Source organism: Danio rerio, chromosome 5 (genome assembly GCF_052040795.2).
Source record: "Danio rerio strain M-AB ecotype USA chromosome 5, GRCz13ab, whole genome shotgun sequence".
NCBI lineage: Eukaryota > Metazoa > Chordata > Actinopteri > Cypriniformes > Danionidae > Danio > Danio rerio.
The window spans coordinates 16,668,942-16,686,628 of NC_141025.1; the positions used below are offsets into that span (position 1 = coordinate 16,668,942).

Sequence of the window (17,687 nt, forward strand, 5' to 3'; positions counted from 1 at the left end):
AAATGTGATGATTTAGAAGTGTTTAGAAGAAACAGTTTTTTAAAAACAATTATATATATATATATATATATATATATATATATATATATATATATATATATATATATATATATATATATATATATATATAAATGTGATTTTTTTTTTTTTTTTGTATATATTGTCAGTTCAACATTTTTCAGTGTTGATTAAACTACTTTGCTCATTGTCTGTTTTCTTTTAAAGTTTTTAAATTCGATATTAAGCCTTGAAGGGCAAAAACTTTAATTCTTGGGTCATATAATGCAATAAATATAATCCAATAGCTCATATAAAGCATATAATTCTTTAAATATGCCATATTACTTGCATAAAATTAACAGCTACAGTGGACATATAGCACAGCCTTTTAGCTCAGCCTAATTTGAGCAAGAAAAAATAGTCATTCTAAAACATTAAATAAATGCTAAAGAAAACAAAAATGTATCTTTCTCTTTCAATATTTCTTTATAAGTAAAGCTTCAATAAATGATCTGCTAGATTGAACCTTATAATTCCAAGCAGAAAATTACTTTTAGAATTAGAAGGTTCTGTCTGCATTTGCCCTGAACTTTTTTTTTTTTTTTTTTTTTTTTTTTTACCTCAATTTGCAAATTTAAGAGAATTTTGATCATTTACCTTTAGCATACATTTAGGCTCTCTGTCATGTAAATGTATGAAAGAGAACTGTTACACATATATTGTTTGCTATATAGAATGCAAAAACTTTGAAGCTCAATATCTTAAAATCATTCAGAATACAGATAGAACTTTATAATTCCAAGGTGACGAATTGTTAGTATGATTTTGTGCAATTGTGCTTAAAGATTTTTCAGTATGTGAAGAAAACTGTGGTTGTTTCTTTTAGTTTTTTTGGTTCGTTTTTACCTTTTTGTATTTATTTTTTATATATATTTGTTCTTTTTAAGAATTCCAAATACATTTAATTGATTTGTTGGCCCGTACGTGGGTCCTGGGTTGGTTTGCAATGCCCTTTCTCTGTTTAAGCCAAGTATGATTTGTTTTATGTACAAAAGCTGGCAAAAAAAAGCTGATGCCCTGCAAAATAAAATGTCCTTTCACATTTCACAGTTAGATTATTAAAGCGTCCACGTATACGGTTGAAGTCAAAATTATTAGCCCTCCTAATAACTAATTTTGTAATAGCTAATTTTGTCTTTAATAATAGTCTAATAATAGTCTTTGCCATGAAGACTGTACATAATATTTTTCTAGTTATTTTGCAAGACACAGACTCAGCTTATAGTGAATTTAAAGGCTTAATGGTGCAGTAGGTGATTGTCTTCAGAAACATTTTTGTTGTGCCGGTTGAAAGTCTTTTCACATTCTAAAAGTAATGATTAAAGTAAATGATCTAAATGTATTTATACATATTTCAATACTCAGGGTAAGGCGTAAAACTAAAAAATGTTCGTCCAATTAAAATTTGTCAGGTTGACAATTCCCATAATTCTGATAATTAGCCCAAACTGTCTGTCAACAAATGTAGATTTTATACGTCTGCGTAGCCCTGTTCATGCAGATCGGCTGTTTGCGCACTCGCATTCACGTTAGAGCTTAGATTGGGCCCAAAAAATGAAACCCTACCCGAGCCCTTGCACCTTGTGTCGGAGCTGAACCCAGTCCGACACATTAACTGTAATTATGAACCCGAGCCCGATTTAAATCTAACTATTTTTTAATATGTGGGCCGTTATATATGACTTTCCCCACTACAATTCTGAGATGTTAGAGCTACAGAAATGAGTTTAGATTAATCTTATTGAATAATGTAACAATGAACTGTAAACTGCATTGTCTGTTTATTCAGAATGGATCGGAACAAAAGAGGACATTGAAGGCTGACTATCATCCTTTTTTTTTCTGCCATGGCAAGCCTGCTTCTTGACATGTTTCTGTTCATCCTGGAAGTCCCTATTTTTACGCCTCCTTCACACGGCACGTCTGAGCAGCACGTGTTTTATTCGGCGTCCATGTAACGGATAAATATTAGAGCTTCCATACCGCACATAGAAGCAGCACGTGCAGAGCGTGAGCAGAGCTGAAGCAGCAGAGCCGCGATTATTTCAGTTCCGGGTCTATTTCAGCCTCAACTCACGCTCAATTAAAGTGACAGTGCATTAATAATGACCAAAACACATTGAATGACAGTAAAAATGAGCAATTTTACCCAATAAATGCATTGATGGGAGTGTGCCAGTGGAGGAGACGCTTATGCAGGAGCTAGAGCATTGCTGCGCATGACATGCGTTGGCAATTGGGTAACTTTGTAGACCCACACGTGTTGCTTTGGCCGACTTTGCTAATATATTTATATTATATTTCTAATTATGACATAGGTTTCCACCCAATTAGGCTAAAAAAGTAATTACTGAAGAAAAACAAAACAAATGCTTGATCACGGCCCAGCCTGGCCCAAAGATATTGGCAGAAAATATTGGCCGGGTAGGGGTCAAGTTTGGGTTTGGGCTCGGGCAGAGAATCTAAACTCTGATTCACGTACACATGAGAGAGTGACAGCGGTAAAAACAAATGCAGAATCAAACTTTTTAAAATCCTGAATTATTATTGGAGTTGCTTTTGCACGCTGGAGGAAGGATGACACCATGACTGAAGTATTTCTCTTAGACAGGTAATATTATGTTTTAAAACTATTTTAGTCATGCAAAGCTGATGAAGATTACGTTGTTTTATGAATGGGTTATATGCACAGAAGTGTTGTTCATTGATGGGATTATTTTCAATTTCATAAGGTACATTTTACAGCATTGATTAGGTAGATTTCAATTTAGTTACAACAGAAGTCAATAGCGCTATTTCGCCTAGCCTGCTTTATTGAGCTGAAGCAAAGAGCATAGAATCATCAAAAGGCGACACTCAAGTGCGATTTGGGAAACGGCCACTAGATGGCATGGAGGCCATTTTGGAAAGAAAATTCCAATAGAACAACAGCATATTATAAGTCTGTAAAATCAACTATTAAACGTGCTGATGATTGTAAGTGTTGTATTGTCGTCTACCAGAATGAGTCTCAGCTTTATTTAAATAAATAAATAAAAAAACAAAGTAGCTGCTTGCCATCGCAAAAGCAATAAGATCCAATGGACAGCCGATCGCTTTCAATCCAAAATAGTGGAATCCGGGGCTGTTGCTGGGCGCTGCTGTGGCAATGGATCTTTCTATTGAATGTTGCCTCTTGGTCATTTTAAGCTTTTTGGCTGAAGTTTGTTTTATAATTACCTCACAGTGGTTCATTTTTGAACAATGACAACCTATGATGCGCTCCCTATATTGTTTACCATGCTACTTTGAACATTCGGTCTGATATAGCATCTTTATGGTTCGTATTCGTGATTAGACAGTGATTGATTCGTGGCTTTAGACAGTGGTTCTCAAACTGTGGTACGTGTACCACTAGTGGTACGCAGGCTTCCTTCGGGTGGTGGAGAAATGAAATATGTCATGTACATCCTACACACATTTCAAAATTTACCAAAAATGATGCATATTATATGCCATAAATGACATATAGCCTATATTTCTGAGGTAATCTGCCACATTTTTTTAACTGTGCTGAGTTGTAGCTGCTTTACTGGGCATACTACTCTACTGTATTTTAATACAGCTCATTTTGGTGGTATTTGGAGAGACAATTTTTTTTCTGAGGAGGTACTTGATGAAAAAAGTTTGAGAACCACTGCTTTAGACAACAATGGAGGGACTGTGTTTACAAAGTCTACAAAGTTTACAAAATATTATGCTAACGGTTAGCATTTTTGCAGATCACCTACTGCACATTTAATTAGGTTAACTAGGCAAATTATTGGGCAACAGTGGTTTGTCAGCCAATCTAAAAAAAAAAACTTAATGGTAATATTCAGCCTAAAAATAGTTGAAATACCAAATATTCCTTCAACCCAAATATTCACAGGAGGGCTAATAATTCTGCCTTCAACTGGTATACACAATATTAAAATAGCCACCTCTATCAGAGTTTGACCAATTCCACCATACAAGTGTGATTGCTTTTTGTGCCCTTGTAGAAAACCAGAATCTCACCAAAGCTTAGAAGCTTCATTCTATCCTTCTATATTCTATTTCGAATATATTTAAATGTATCCCAGCAGTCCCACAGTGTAAAATGAGAAGCGATTGAGGGCGCACAGCAGAGGTAAAGAAAAAGGCTGATGCCGATGTGTGGCAGAGTGGAGTTGGATTTAAAGAAGAGAGGGTTATTGTCTTTTTCTTGCACTTTACCACTCTAATGATGCACTTATGTCACCCGCTCTTCCCTTTTTCTTACACCTTACCTACTTAAGGAGGAAGTCTTGATTGGTAAGTCGATGCTATCCGCAGATTTAGGGACATACTATAGGCTGCTGGTGGACTTTAAAATCTCTTCCAACAGGGGACTAAAGCAGAAACATGTTCTTTTTTTTGTTTTTCTCAAGGATCTAGTTAGAGTGATGAAGATATTTCTTTTGTCTGCTTCCCTTTTCATATGATTATATTGTTTTTCTTTACTTAAGCCCATTCTGTGATGTCTGTTCAATGTTCTTTAAAGGACGAATACTTTCAAATGGGGGATTTCTGTTTCCTTTTCTTCTCTCTTTTTTTCCTGACTTTAAAGTAGCCGGAGTTTAATTCATGTAGATTCTTTTTTCCCTCTTTTTTTTTTTTTTGGATCTGGATGTTTCTTTAATTTGCCTCTTTCATTAGCTTTGGTTCATTGTTTACTTTCTCTCTCTTCGAGTCTCTATTTCATTAGTTCCTTTTGTACGAGTTCTTGCTTTGTTCTTCTCGTTTCTTTTGAAATTTCTCGCATGTGACAGATTTGCATGGCGTTCTTTTAGTAATCTTTTAGTTTTTGTCCTTAAAAAAAAAAAAAGAAGAGAAAAAAAGATTTATCTCCTCTCTGTGCTCTATAGGGACGTATGTGCCTTTTAAAGAGTACTCAAACTGCATCTTGCAGGTAGCAGATTAATAACAGCTTTGGGTTTTCTTGAGAAAAATGACAACTTTGCTTTGTCTGCTTGCAGGTTTCTCTATCACGTTCTGGGGTTGAGGGTTTAAGCAAAGTGGTGATTGTCCAGAATTCAGAATCCAGTGATGGCAAAAGACGTGCTGATTACGATTCAGGAAATGACACCTCTTCTCCGCCGTCCAGTAAAACTGGCATCACGAGGTCAAAGGTTGCCGGAAATGGAAAGTTCTCATGTCTGACGTCTCCTGAGAAGCTGAGACTTGCTGATGGAGACAATGCGTCAGATTCAGGCAACTCACTAACCAGCTATGACTCTCTGGGTAAACCACTGCTCAGAGAAAACACCCTGCACAGTTCTGTCTTCAGCAAACTTAAAGGGTAACATTTTTTACACTATTTCTGAATTTCATTGTTTCTGCATTTAAGTTATTGAACTTTTCATCACTTTTTTTAATTAATTACAATGGTGTAAAAAAATTTGTTTGCATCTTACTGCATATTTGTCACACTTTAACCTCCTAGGGGGGTTAGTGGCCACATACGTGGTCAGAGCTGATCGAAAAAAAAAAGATTTTGTTCTGTAGTTTTTGCAAAATATGTTTAATCTAAAAGTGTCAAATATTGAAATTTTGTTCTGGCTTTTTATTCTCTTTTCATGTACTATGTTAAGCTGCTTTGATTTAATCTTTATTTAAAAAAGCTCTATAGAAATTTCAGTTATAATCTGAATCAATAAAGCTTTCCAAGTGTCTTCTTTGAAAAGCGGCCAAACCTAAGTCTAAAGCATTAAAGATTTATTACAGTATATGTTGGGGATTTTGTGGTACTTTGTTATATTAATGATGTGGTTAAAATCCGTTTTTTAATTTAACCTGTTAATTACTCAACTGGCAATAGTAATAAACAACATCAAGTACATTGACATTATTAACATGTGCATGTAATTTTGTACAGGGGGTGAGCTTTTGTTTCACGGATAAAAATTTAATTTAATTTAATTTAATTTAATTTAATTTAATTTAATTTAATTTAATTTAATTTAATTTAATTTAATTTAATTTAATTTAAATACATTTAATTAATTAATTAAAATACATTTATTTAATTAATTAATTAACTAAAATACATTTAATTAATTAATTTATTAATTACATTTAAATAAATAAAGACAAAATAAAACAAAAGAAGTGATCAAATAAACTAAAATAATAAACATCAATGGTTTTTAATTGCAGCGAAGAATCGGGCAGGTTCTGTGTGGATGTTGAGAAGACACAGCCTCTGGATCTCATCAGCGATAGGAATCGGAGTCCATCGCATGACAGATATGAGGACGGAACGAGGTCCCGCAGCAGAAGCATATCATCCCAAAGCAGATACTCAGGGCGTCACTCCAGAAGCCGATCGCTGTCCTCGGGGAGGAGGTGAACTACACCGCTGATGTTTATTACTGAAACTCTCATTTGCACACAAACTCTGACACGATCTTCTCCCTCGGCTCATTTACAGATCCTATTCCCGCTCATCCAGTTACTCACTGGCTTCACGGAGAGACAGCCTGTCGAGTGTGAGCAGCTGCCGCAGTCTGAATCACTCACGATGCACTACACACAGGTGAAGATCAGACCGTACAAGTCACTGATCAAAAATCATTCTTTGAAAATGACTTGTGCTGGTGAAATGTCATTTTTTGTGTGTGTGTGCGTGTGTGTGTGTGTATGTGTGCATGCGTGCGTATGTTATAATTCACATAATAAAAAAGTAATGATTTTCAAAGTATTACATCACTTTGGAAACATTTATTATTACCTTTTGAGCCTCCCCATACAGTTTAATAGAGCACTTGGACTTGTAAGCTGCATCGTGTGCGTCAGACTTAACAAGTGGATAACTTGTGACAATGGTAGAATCTGTTATTGAACATATGCATGCATCTTTTGTAATGTAGGGCTGCTCAATATATCATTTCAACATCAATATCGCAATGTGCCCACCAAAAATAATCACATTGAGATGTGCAATGTTGAGACAGATTACAGTTGAGCAGGAGCCATGCACAGATTTTAGCCATAATTGAGTGAAAGATTAATATATGCATGTGCTTTTAAGGTCTGTGACTGTGAGCATTTCAATACAGTTTAAAGCATTCAGGCACAAGCAATTGCTGTTTGTTACGTTAATAAGGATTCATTTTATTGAGTTATTTATCAAATGAATGATATACAATATAATGATGACTGTGCAGTGTTGTTTTATATTTGATTGATCCATTTCTGTACCTGAATATGTCTAGACTCCCGCGAAAGCCATAAAGGACTGCTTATTTCACATTTATCTTTGCTCTATTGTATTTATCTATGCCTGTAATTAGTTTATTATATTTTATGCATGACTCACCCCTGCAGAATCATCACAGTCAATCTAAATTAATCATTTAATTTTTCAAATAGAGCTATTCTAGCCATATGGTGAAATTGGATTTATAAAGCATAAAAAACCTATATATTTCAATATCATTTTTTCAATATCGTGCAGTCCTAATTTATGTGTGTTTGTTCAAATTAATAATTAAAATACTCCTAATGCACAGCAGATAGGTGCATAATCTAAATGACACCAAACGTAACCTAATGAATCTAAGTGTGTCATCTTATCGCAAATAAATTGTTCTCATTGAATTTGAACCAATATAATGAATTTGAACATAATTGAATGTATTCATTAGTGTTGTCAAAAGTCTAGATATTTTGAGGCATATCAATGCAGGATCATTTTAAATGATGCAATAACGCTTTTCAGTGCCACATGGTTTCAGCTTGTTCATTTATCCACATTTTTTTTCATTTCATTTACAGTAACTTATGCGTTTTGGGTTTCCTCAGTTTAAAGGTCAAGCAGAAGGAAGGCGGCATGATGTTTGTGCATCTCTTTGTCAGCACACACATGTGCATAAGTTTTCTTTTACATATTCTTCTGTTTCAACAGAAAGGTTTAATGGCAAAACAACAGAAGACAAAATCATTGTTAGACTGACCTGAAGAATGCATGAAGTATATTTATTTTGGTGTATTTAGTCGTCTTTTTGGTTACAATTTGCTTATTTGTTTCATATTGACTGCTCACTTGCTTTCAGTGCAGATTTTTTATTTTTTTTATTTTTTTTATTTATTTTTTATTTACGTGTTTTCAATGCAGTTTATTTTATTTTTATAGTAATTTATTTAATTGTTTTCAATAGTTTTTTTATTTAATTTATTAAAAAAATTTATTTACTTGTTTTCAATACAGTTATTTTATTTATTTATTTTTTTTAGTATATTGTTTGTTATTTACTTGTTTTTATTTACTTATTTTTAGTGCAATTATTTGTTTTATTTATTTTTTATTTATTTGTTTTTAATACAGTTATTTTATTTTTATTGTTTTTTTATTTTTTTATTTTTTTACTTTTTTCAATGCAGTTATTTTATGTTGTTTTATTTTTAATTATTTTATTTTTTATTTTTTTATTTTATTATTTTATTTTATTGACAGTGAAATGTGAACAACTGGCCTGGCGGGACCAGTAGTGAAAAAATCTTTAACATTGAGCCATGTTTGATGTTTTAATATTGGCAAATGATAAAAATAAGATACAGTGCTCAGCATATGTGAGTACACCCCTCACAAATCTTTCATTTAAATTAATATGTTCAATAGGATGCTTTACAATATTACATTTTTGCATATACATTAGTTTAGTCAGTATCCAAGCCAAATCTAAAGCTAATAACAAAAAAAAAAAAAATAACTTACAATAATAGTTCAAAAATTAGTTACCCAAATGTATATGTTAGGGTGAAATATTAAATAACATTTTAAAAAATGGCGAAAACAACAGAAACAAAAAAAATATTCAATTTGTTGTAGTTAAAAAATTGTTATGCAATATTTTGCATAAATTTGAATGTATATTCTTTCAATTTCTAAACATGTTCTGTGAGTAAAATGTTATTTTAATAAACATATCTGTTTAATAAATCTGTTTTGTTCAAATGCACCAATATATATTACCCATATTCACTAAGAAATGAATAAAAATATTTAATTTCAAAATGGGGTGTACTCATATATGCTGAGCACTGTATGTATAAATAAATACTGCATAAACTGAATTTATAACTACAAAACAATACCTTTAAAAATATATAGATTGCATGAAATATTGCTTTTGATTTTTTAATTACAACAGGAAAATCATTAATTCAAATGTCAAATCGAGTATCAACACTGAAGGTATTGTATTCAAGTTATAAATTCCTGTATTTTGAGCAAACTTTAATGCATCTCTTTTATTTGTGACAAAAGGTTTCGCGAACGTAAAAGATTCTGCAGTTCCTGCAAGAGCAGGAAGCACAGCAGGAGGAGACCTAGTTCTCCGATGAGAAAGAGGAGAAGGGATTCTCCAAGCCACCTGGAAGCCCGCAGAATCACAAGGTCTGTTCTGACAGAGCTAATAATCTCACAGCAGCACAAACTGTATCAATCACAAACTACTCTGATACAACTCCACTCATCTGACTTCAGTAAACACAGTCAGAGTGCTGACGGACTCATTGTGTGGGGAAACTGTGTCATAAACTGGGCTGTCTTCTTTAATACAAACTATTTCTACACACTGGCGTTCAAAAAAAATGTAATGTGATGAAATGAAATGTGATTTTTTAGTGTTTCAAGTTTTCACTGCTCACCAAAAGTGTGTTTTTGATGATGCATGACCAAAAAGGCTATAAAATAAGTTATATTGTGAAATATGACTTGCATTTAAAGTAACGGTTTAAATGTAAATATATTTTAAAACTGTATTCATTCCTGTTTTTTAAAGCTGGATTTTCAACATTATCTTCATCAAGGACCCTTTTTATAGTAATTAATAATAATTGATAATAATTTCATTTATGTAACAAAACATTGTATTTAAATACATTCTGAATGAAATGCCATATCCTTTAAAAGTTTTGAAAATGTAAAATGTAAATAATGATTAACAATTAATCAGCAAATCAACAAATAAAAATAGTTTCTGAAGGTTCACGTGAAACACAAGACTGGAGTAATGATTCTGAAAAATCAGATATGAATTAATTAGGTAAATTACATTTTAAAACAAATGACCAACCGTTATTTAAAATTAAAATGTGTCAAAATATTACTGTTTTATTGCATTTATTCCTTTAATAAATTGATCAAAAGTGTGATATTACAAACTTTTTTCCAACTTTCATTAAAGGTGCAGTAGTTGATTGTCTTCAGAAGCATTTTTTTGTTGTGCTGGTTGAAAGTCTTTTCACATTCCAATAGTAATGATTAAATTAAATGATCTCAATATATTTATATAAATTTTAATATTCTGGGTAAGGCATAAGACAAAAAAATTTTCAAATTAATGTCCAATAATAAATTAATGTCCAATTATATATTGTCGGGCTGACATTTCCCATAATTCTGATACGTTGCCCAAATGGTCTGTCAACAAATATAGATTTGTACATCTCCAGCTCTATTCACGCAGATTCGCCATTAGCCCGTGCATCTGTGTATGCTCGCCATGCATTTATGTGAACAAGAGACACTAGATCACATCGGTAAAAACAAATACTGAATCAAAACTTTTACAAATCCTGAATCAATATTGGAATTACTTTTGCACACTGGAGTAAGGATGACACCATGGCTGAAGTATTTCATTTAGACAGGTTAGATTTTATTTAGACAGGTTATGTTCTGTTCCCCCAAAAAACCTGAGGAATTGTGTTGTTTCAACTTATTCTAATTAAGTAGTTTGAACAAACAGCAAGCCTTCACTGTAAAAAATGCTGGGCTCAACACAATCGGATTGTGTTGGGACAACATTAAGGATTTAAGTTGACTTATTTGTTTTTACAGATTTAAATAGATTAAACATAAGCAAATTAAGTTGTCCCCCCAAAAAAACTCAAGAATTGTGTTGTTTCAGAATATTTTTATAAGTAGCTTGAACAAACAGCAGGTGTAAAGTTTTGAACCCAAGTGTACAGTATATTTACATGAACCGATTTCATTTAAAGCTGTTTAATAACTAATCTTGTTTGTATCCTCTTTCAGTGCCAGAAAGAGGCCCATCCCCTACTACCGTCCCAGTCCCTCCGTCAGCAGCCGGTCCTCCAGCATCTTATCCTGGCGTCTGTTTCCTCTCACCCGCAGTCGAACTCGCAGCCGGTCATGCAGTCGCAGTCGCAGCCGCAGCCATAGCCACAGCCACACATACTCTTCATACAGGAGCTACAGTCGCAGCTCCTCCTGGAACTCTTTATACAGCAGACGCAGCCGCAGTCGCAGCAGAAGCTACAGCAGAGCCCGACGCTGATTTACGGAGGACTCCCCACCAAACACGTCTTTCTGGAACTGCAAAGTGAAATGGAGCAGCACTGAGAACATGCTGTGCTCGGATGCGGAACGGCAGGCGGTGACAGGATCATCTGTTCGGTGTCAGATAAGACTGAAGCTTTCCATATTGTTGTGTACTAAACTGTGTGCTTTCATCCATCCCGTTCACAAGGAAAGGAAAAATATCAATCACAAAAAGCCCGCTGGTGTAGGACGGAGCAGACCAAAGGTTTCACTTCTGAGTTGTGCTGTCCACCTTTTTCCACACTGCTGCTTTTCAAATTATGGGTTGCACTTCCGGTTTCCTTTGAAAACTTCCTGCTAATGGTAAGGTTGCGCTTGAAATAGTAAACAGAAACTAATCTGGAGGAACAAAACAAACTCAAAAGAGATTTGGCCATAGATATGATCTTTCCTCACAGATAAATACATGGCTTGAATTGGGTTGCCAGGTTCAAAAAAATATCCGAGCCCATTGACAACTCAACATTCACCTGAGTCAATTGCTGTTTTCCCACAAAGGGAAAGCTTACAAGTGTTTTCTGCACCAAAATCACAGACATGTTGAATATTACTGTAGCAGAAAAGTAAACAGAAACTAACCTGGAGGAACAAATCATACTAAACTCAAGAGATTTGGCCATAGATATGAACTTTACCCACAGATATGAACATATTTCTGTACTTTCGGCTTCAGAATCATGAACAGTTTTCTGTATTATTACTGTCATACAGTGTTCAGTCACTGAGGACCAGGTTGCCAGATCCAAAAAAATTTCAGAGTCCATTGACAACTCAACACTCACCAGAGTCAATTACTGTTTTCCTACAAAGGGAAAGCTTACAAGCATTTTCTGCAGCAGTATCACAGACATGCTGAATATTACTGTAGTGTAGCAAAAAAAAAAAAAGGTAAACAGAAACTAACCTGGAGGAACAAATCATGCTAAATTCAAAAGAGCTTTGGCCATAGATATGAATTTTAGCCACTAATATGTACACGTTTTTGTACTTTCTGCTTCATGAACAATTGTATGTATTACTATGAATGTCATACAGTGTTCAGTCACTGATGATCAAGTTGCCAGGTTCAAGAAAATTTCGGAGCCCTTTGACAACTCAACACCTACACTGAGTTAATTGCTGTTTTCTCTGTTTCCATCACCCAGAAAACAAAACACACTAAACTCAAAATAGATATGGCCATAAATACAGTAGGATCTTTGCTCAGACATATGAAAATATTTCTGTACTTTCTGCTTCAGAATCATGAATTATTTTATGTTTTATTACTGTCATACATGGCTTGAATAGGTTTGCCAAGGTCCAAGAAAATTTCCAAGCCCATTGACACCTCAACACTCACCAGAGTTGATTGCTGTTTTCCCACAAAGGGAAAGCTTACAAGCGTTTTCTGCAGCAATATCACGGACATGCTGAATATTACTGTACTGTAGCAAAAAAAGTAAACAGAAACTAACCTGGAGAAACATTCATTCTTTCATTTTCTTGTCAGCTTAGTCCCTTAATCAATCCGGGGTCGCCACAGCGGAATGAACCGCCAACTTATCCAGCAGGTTTTTACGCAGCAATTGCCCTTCCAGCCGCAACCCATCTCTGGGAAACATCCACATACACATTCACACACACTCATACACTATGGACAATTTAGCCTACCCAATTCACCTGTACCACATGTCTTTGGACTGTGAGGGAAACCGCAGCACCCGGAGGAAACCCACGCAAAGGCAGGGAGAACATGCAAACTCCACACATAAACGCCAACTGAGCCGAAATTCAAACCATCGACCCAGCGACCTTCTTGCTGTGAGGCGACAGCACTACCTACTGCGCCACTGCCTCGCTACAACCTGGAGGAACAAAACATGCTAAATTTAAAAGAGCTTTGGCCATAGATATGAACTTTACCGACAGATATGAACATATTTCTGTACTTTCTGCTTCAGGATCATGAACAGTTTTGTGTATGGTTATTATTGCTGTCATTCAGTGTTCAGTCACTAAGGACTAGGGTTGCCAGGTTCAAAAAAATGTCAAGCCCAATGACAAATCAATACCCAAAAGAGTCAGTTGCTGTTTTCCCAACTCAAACACACTAAACAAAACACATTAAACTCAAAAGAGCTTTGGCCATAGATATTGCTTGTGCTACTAAAATGGACTGAATTTAAACAAACAAATTAAATTGATCTATGTTCATCCTAACTTGTTTGTTTAAATGCAGCCCAAATAAATTGTTTGCAACCACTTATCATAAAAATGTAGAAAATCCGATGAATTTTCAGTGTGCAAATACAGCGTGAAAACTGATTGGCAAGTAATTTCGACTTTGAGCTTTATTTTTATCTGTCATGAAAATAGCTTTAGGCTTGGTATTTTCAGGTGACATTAGTATCACAAGCATATCTATGGCCAAAGCTTATTTGAGTTTAGAGTGTTTTATTCCTCCAGATTATTTTTTTCTGCCACAGTACAGTAATTTTCGGCATGAAGGACTAGTAAAGTTTCCAGCAACTGACTCGGGACAGCACTGCTTTTCATTCCTTTAGGGTGGGTATTGTCGTTAGGGGTCAAAAATGTAATGGATCTGGCCACTATGATCTTCAGTGACTGCATAAACTGTATGACAGTAATAATACCTAAAATTATTCATGACTCTGAAGCATGACTGCTTAAAATGATCTTGTTTATCTTGACTTGTTTCTCCTCATTGTTTTGTGCTTGTACAGTAATTCTCAGCAAGTCTGTAATATTGCTGCAGAAAACATTGGTAAAGCTTTCCCTTTGTGGGAAAATGGCAGTTGAGTCTGATGGATTTTGAGTTGTCATTGGACTCGGAAATTTTCTTGGATCTGGCAACCCTGGTCCTCAGTGACTGAACACTGAAAGACAGCAATAATAATACATGTTCATGCTCAACTGTTCATGATTCAGAAGCTGAAAGTGCAGAAATATGATAATATCTGTGAGCAAAGATCTAATCTGTGGCCAAAGCTCGTTTGAGTTTATAGTGTTTTGTTCCTTCAGATTACTTACTGTTTACTTTTCAACGACAGTACAGTAATATTCAGCATATTCGTGATATTTCGGCAGAAAGTGCTGGCTTTCCAACAATTGACTCTGATTGAACTAGGAGAAAAAATAATTTTCATTCCTTTTGGGCAGGATTTGAATTGTTTTTGGTTTCCAAATATTCTTGGACCTGACAACCCTGGTCTTCAGTGATGCACACACTTTATGACAGTAATAAAAATACACAAAATTGTTCATGATTCTGAAGCAGTAAGTACAGAATCGTAATAGATCATGTCTCTGTTCAAAGCTCCTTTGAGTTTAGTGTGTTTTGTTCTTCCAGATAATTTTCTGTTTACATTTTATGTATAGTACAGTAATTGCTTGTGCTACTAAAATGGACTGAATTTAAACAAACAAATTAAATTGAGCTATGTTCATCCTAACTTGTTTGTTTAAATGCAGCACAAATAAATTGTTTGCAACCACTTATCATAAAAATGTAGAAAATCTGATGAATTTTCAGTGTGCAAATACAGCGTGAAAACTGATTGGCAAGTAATTTCGACTTTGAGCTTTATTTTTATCTGTCATGAAAATAGCTTTAGGCTTGGTATTTTCAGGTGACATTAGTATCACAAGCATATCTATGGCCAAAGCTCATTTGAGTTTAGAGTGTTTTATTCCTCCAGATTATTTTTTCAGCATGTCTGAAATATTGCTGCAGAAAGCAACAGTTAAAGCTTTCCCTTTGTGGAAATCCATCAATTGACTCTAAGAGGGGAAATGCACTACATTCATTCCTTATTGATAAGTTTTGAGTTGTCGTTAGGATCAAAAATATTTGTGGACCTGGCAACCCTAGGCCTCAGTGACTGAACACTGTATAAAAGTAAGAATACATAAAATCATTCATAATTCTGAAGCAGAAAGTACTAAATTGTTACAGAAAATCAAGTGGTCAAAGCTTTTTTGATTTTAGCTTTTTGTTCCTCCAGATTATTTTCCGTTTACATTTTGCCGCAGTGCAGTGATATTCAGCATGTCCGTGATTTTTCTGCAGAAAGAGCTGGTAAAGCTTTCCAAAAATGGACTCTGACTAGAGAAATGCACTTTTTTTCCTTTTGGATGAATTTTGATCTGTCATTGGGCTCAAAAATATTTGTGGACTTGGCAATCCTTGTCACCAGTGACTGAACACTGTATAACAGTGATAATACATAAAATAATTCATAATTCTGAAGCAGAAAGTACTAAATTATGCTACAGTAAATCATATCTGTGGCTAAAGCTCTTTTTATTTGAGCTTTTTGTTCCTTCAGATTATTTTCTGTTTACATTTTGCTACCGTACAGTAATATTCAGCAAGTCATATTTCTGCAAAAAGACTTTTTTGGGGAGCATAGGATGGGGAGCTGGGATGTCTCCTCATTGTACACAGTTTTTAAACCACTGATTGTTTCCGGTTTAACGGAAGTGACTCCCATAATTCACGCAAACCATCATGGGGTGTAGGAAAAAGGTAGATAGGCTTACTCATTTTTGCTTATAGGTGACAGGATATTGTTCTCCATTTGTCAAAACAGCTGTGGTAGATAAAAGGGAAGCGTCAGGTCACTCATAACCTTGACTGTAAAGCTGTGTTTGAATCTATTGTATTTTTGTAGTGTTCTCTCTCTTTTTATAGGAGATGTCAAAAGCGCTTGAGGAGAAAGATTTATTGCTTCCATAACAGCTTTTACTGAGAGCAGCCGCTTCTGTGTTGCACACACCTTCACTTTGAAAAATGTGCCATCCGAATTGGCCCCACTGGCAAACGCACAGCCCATCAGCCCAAATGCCAGCTTTATTTATCTTCTGTTGAACTGGAAAACAATTCAAATGTCATCGGCTGTGATGGAGATGATGATGGTGGACAATCAAAATGCAGCGGATGTGCTTCGCTGGCGGGAAAAGATTTGCAGGTCCGTGTTGTGTTACCAAATATGTTAAATGACTTATTCATCTCGCAGACCTCAAGAGACGTTTTAATCCGGATTCAAGGATACTTCTGAATAAGTGAACAGGGTACATTTCTCCTGTACTTCTGATTACAAGATTGAAGCACTGATTTAACATTATTATTATTATTATCCGTAGTAGAATTATTGTCATTTTCAACATGAGATGCTATAAATTGTGTTTTTAATTATTTCTAGTCATATTTGTTTTCATCTGGGATTTTCTGTTGGATCTACAATTATTTATTATTCAAATCACTTGAATTATTTATAAGGTAAAACCTTTGATATTTATTTAGGAGAGTTTCCTCAAAGGCGCAGTTTAAAGTGCTCCTATTATGCTATTTCAAGGCTTTCTAGTTTTGTTTTAAAGGTTTACTACAGGGTGGCATGGTGGTTCAGTGGTTAGCACTGTCGTCTCACAGCAAGAAAGTCGCTAATTCGAGTCCCGGCTGGGTCAGTTGGCATTTCTGTGTGGAGTTTGCATGTTCTTCCCTGGTTCTTCACCTGGTTTCCTCCAGATGGTCTGGGTTCCCCCACAGTCCAAAGACATATGCTACAGGTAAATTGGGTAAACGAAATTGGCCGTAGTGTATGACTGTGTGTGAATGTGAGAGTGTATGGGTGTTTCCCAGTACTGGGTTGTAGCTAGAAGGGCATCCGCTGTGTAAAACATGCCAAAATAGTATTTTATATATATATATATCATCAGCCATTTCTCCGAGTTCTCAAGCAGTGTCCTGTCTAAACGCATACTCTTCTCTGATTGGTCAAAGATTGCTTGGGCTTTTGCGAATGTGTCAGGAACCAAACACTCATTATCATGTCTGAATTTCCATTCGGCTTCATCAGTCCTCAGCAGTGTTGCCACACAAGTAAAAAAGTATAAACATGAATTTGAAATATGAGATAAAATATGATATGAACAATTTTGATTAAAGGTGCAGTAGGTGATCTTCCACAATGCTAACAGGCTAGCATAAATCTCTGAGTCTCAGTCCCTCCCCTGCCGTCCAGAGCCACGCCTCCTGAAACAGGAGCATGCACGCCTTGGAGATAACAGCCAAAGAACCCTCATCATTTGTTAAAAGTGACTAGTGCTTGTCCGGCGGCATGCAGGAATTACACTCATTACTAAGCCAAACTGACATGCTATTTCAGAGCAAATATTTAGAGTTGCATAGTAAATTTGGGGAGAGACTAGGCGGAATTGAGGTATTTACTTC

At 35.1% G+C, this 17,687-nt stretch overlaps 1 protein-coding gene across 1 annotated transcript in view; it reads left to right on the plus strand.

Annotated features, from left to right (window-relative positions):
* Positions 1-12,953, plus strand: part of srrm4 (serine/arginine repetitive matrix 4) — a 140,867-nt gene extending 127,914 nt beyond the window's left edge. Inside the window, 5 exon segments of the mRNA NM_001423807.3 lie at positions 5,079-5,401; positions 6,259-6,447; positions 6,533-6,637; positions 9,371-9,499; positions 11,147-12,953. Coding sequence (NP_001410736.1) covers positions 5,079-5,401; positions 6,259-6,447; positions 6,533-6,637; positions 9,371-9,499; positions 11,147-11,408 — 1,008 coding nt within the window. The 3' untranslated portion in view covers positions 11,409-12,953.
* The last annotated feature ends 4,734 nt before the right edge of the window (positions 12,954-17,687 follow it).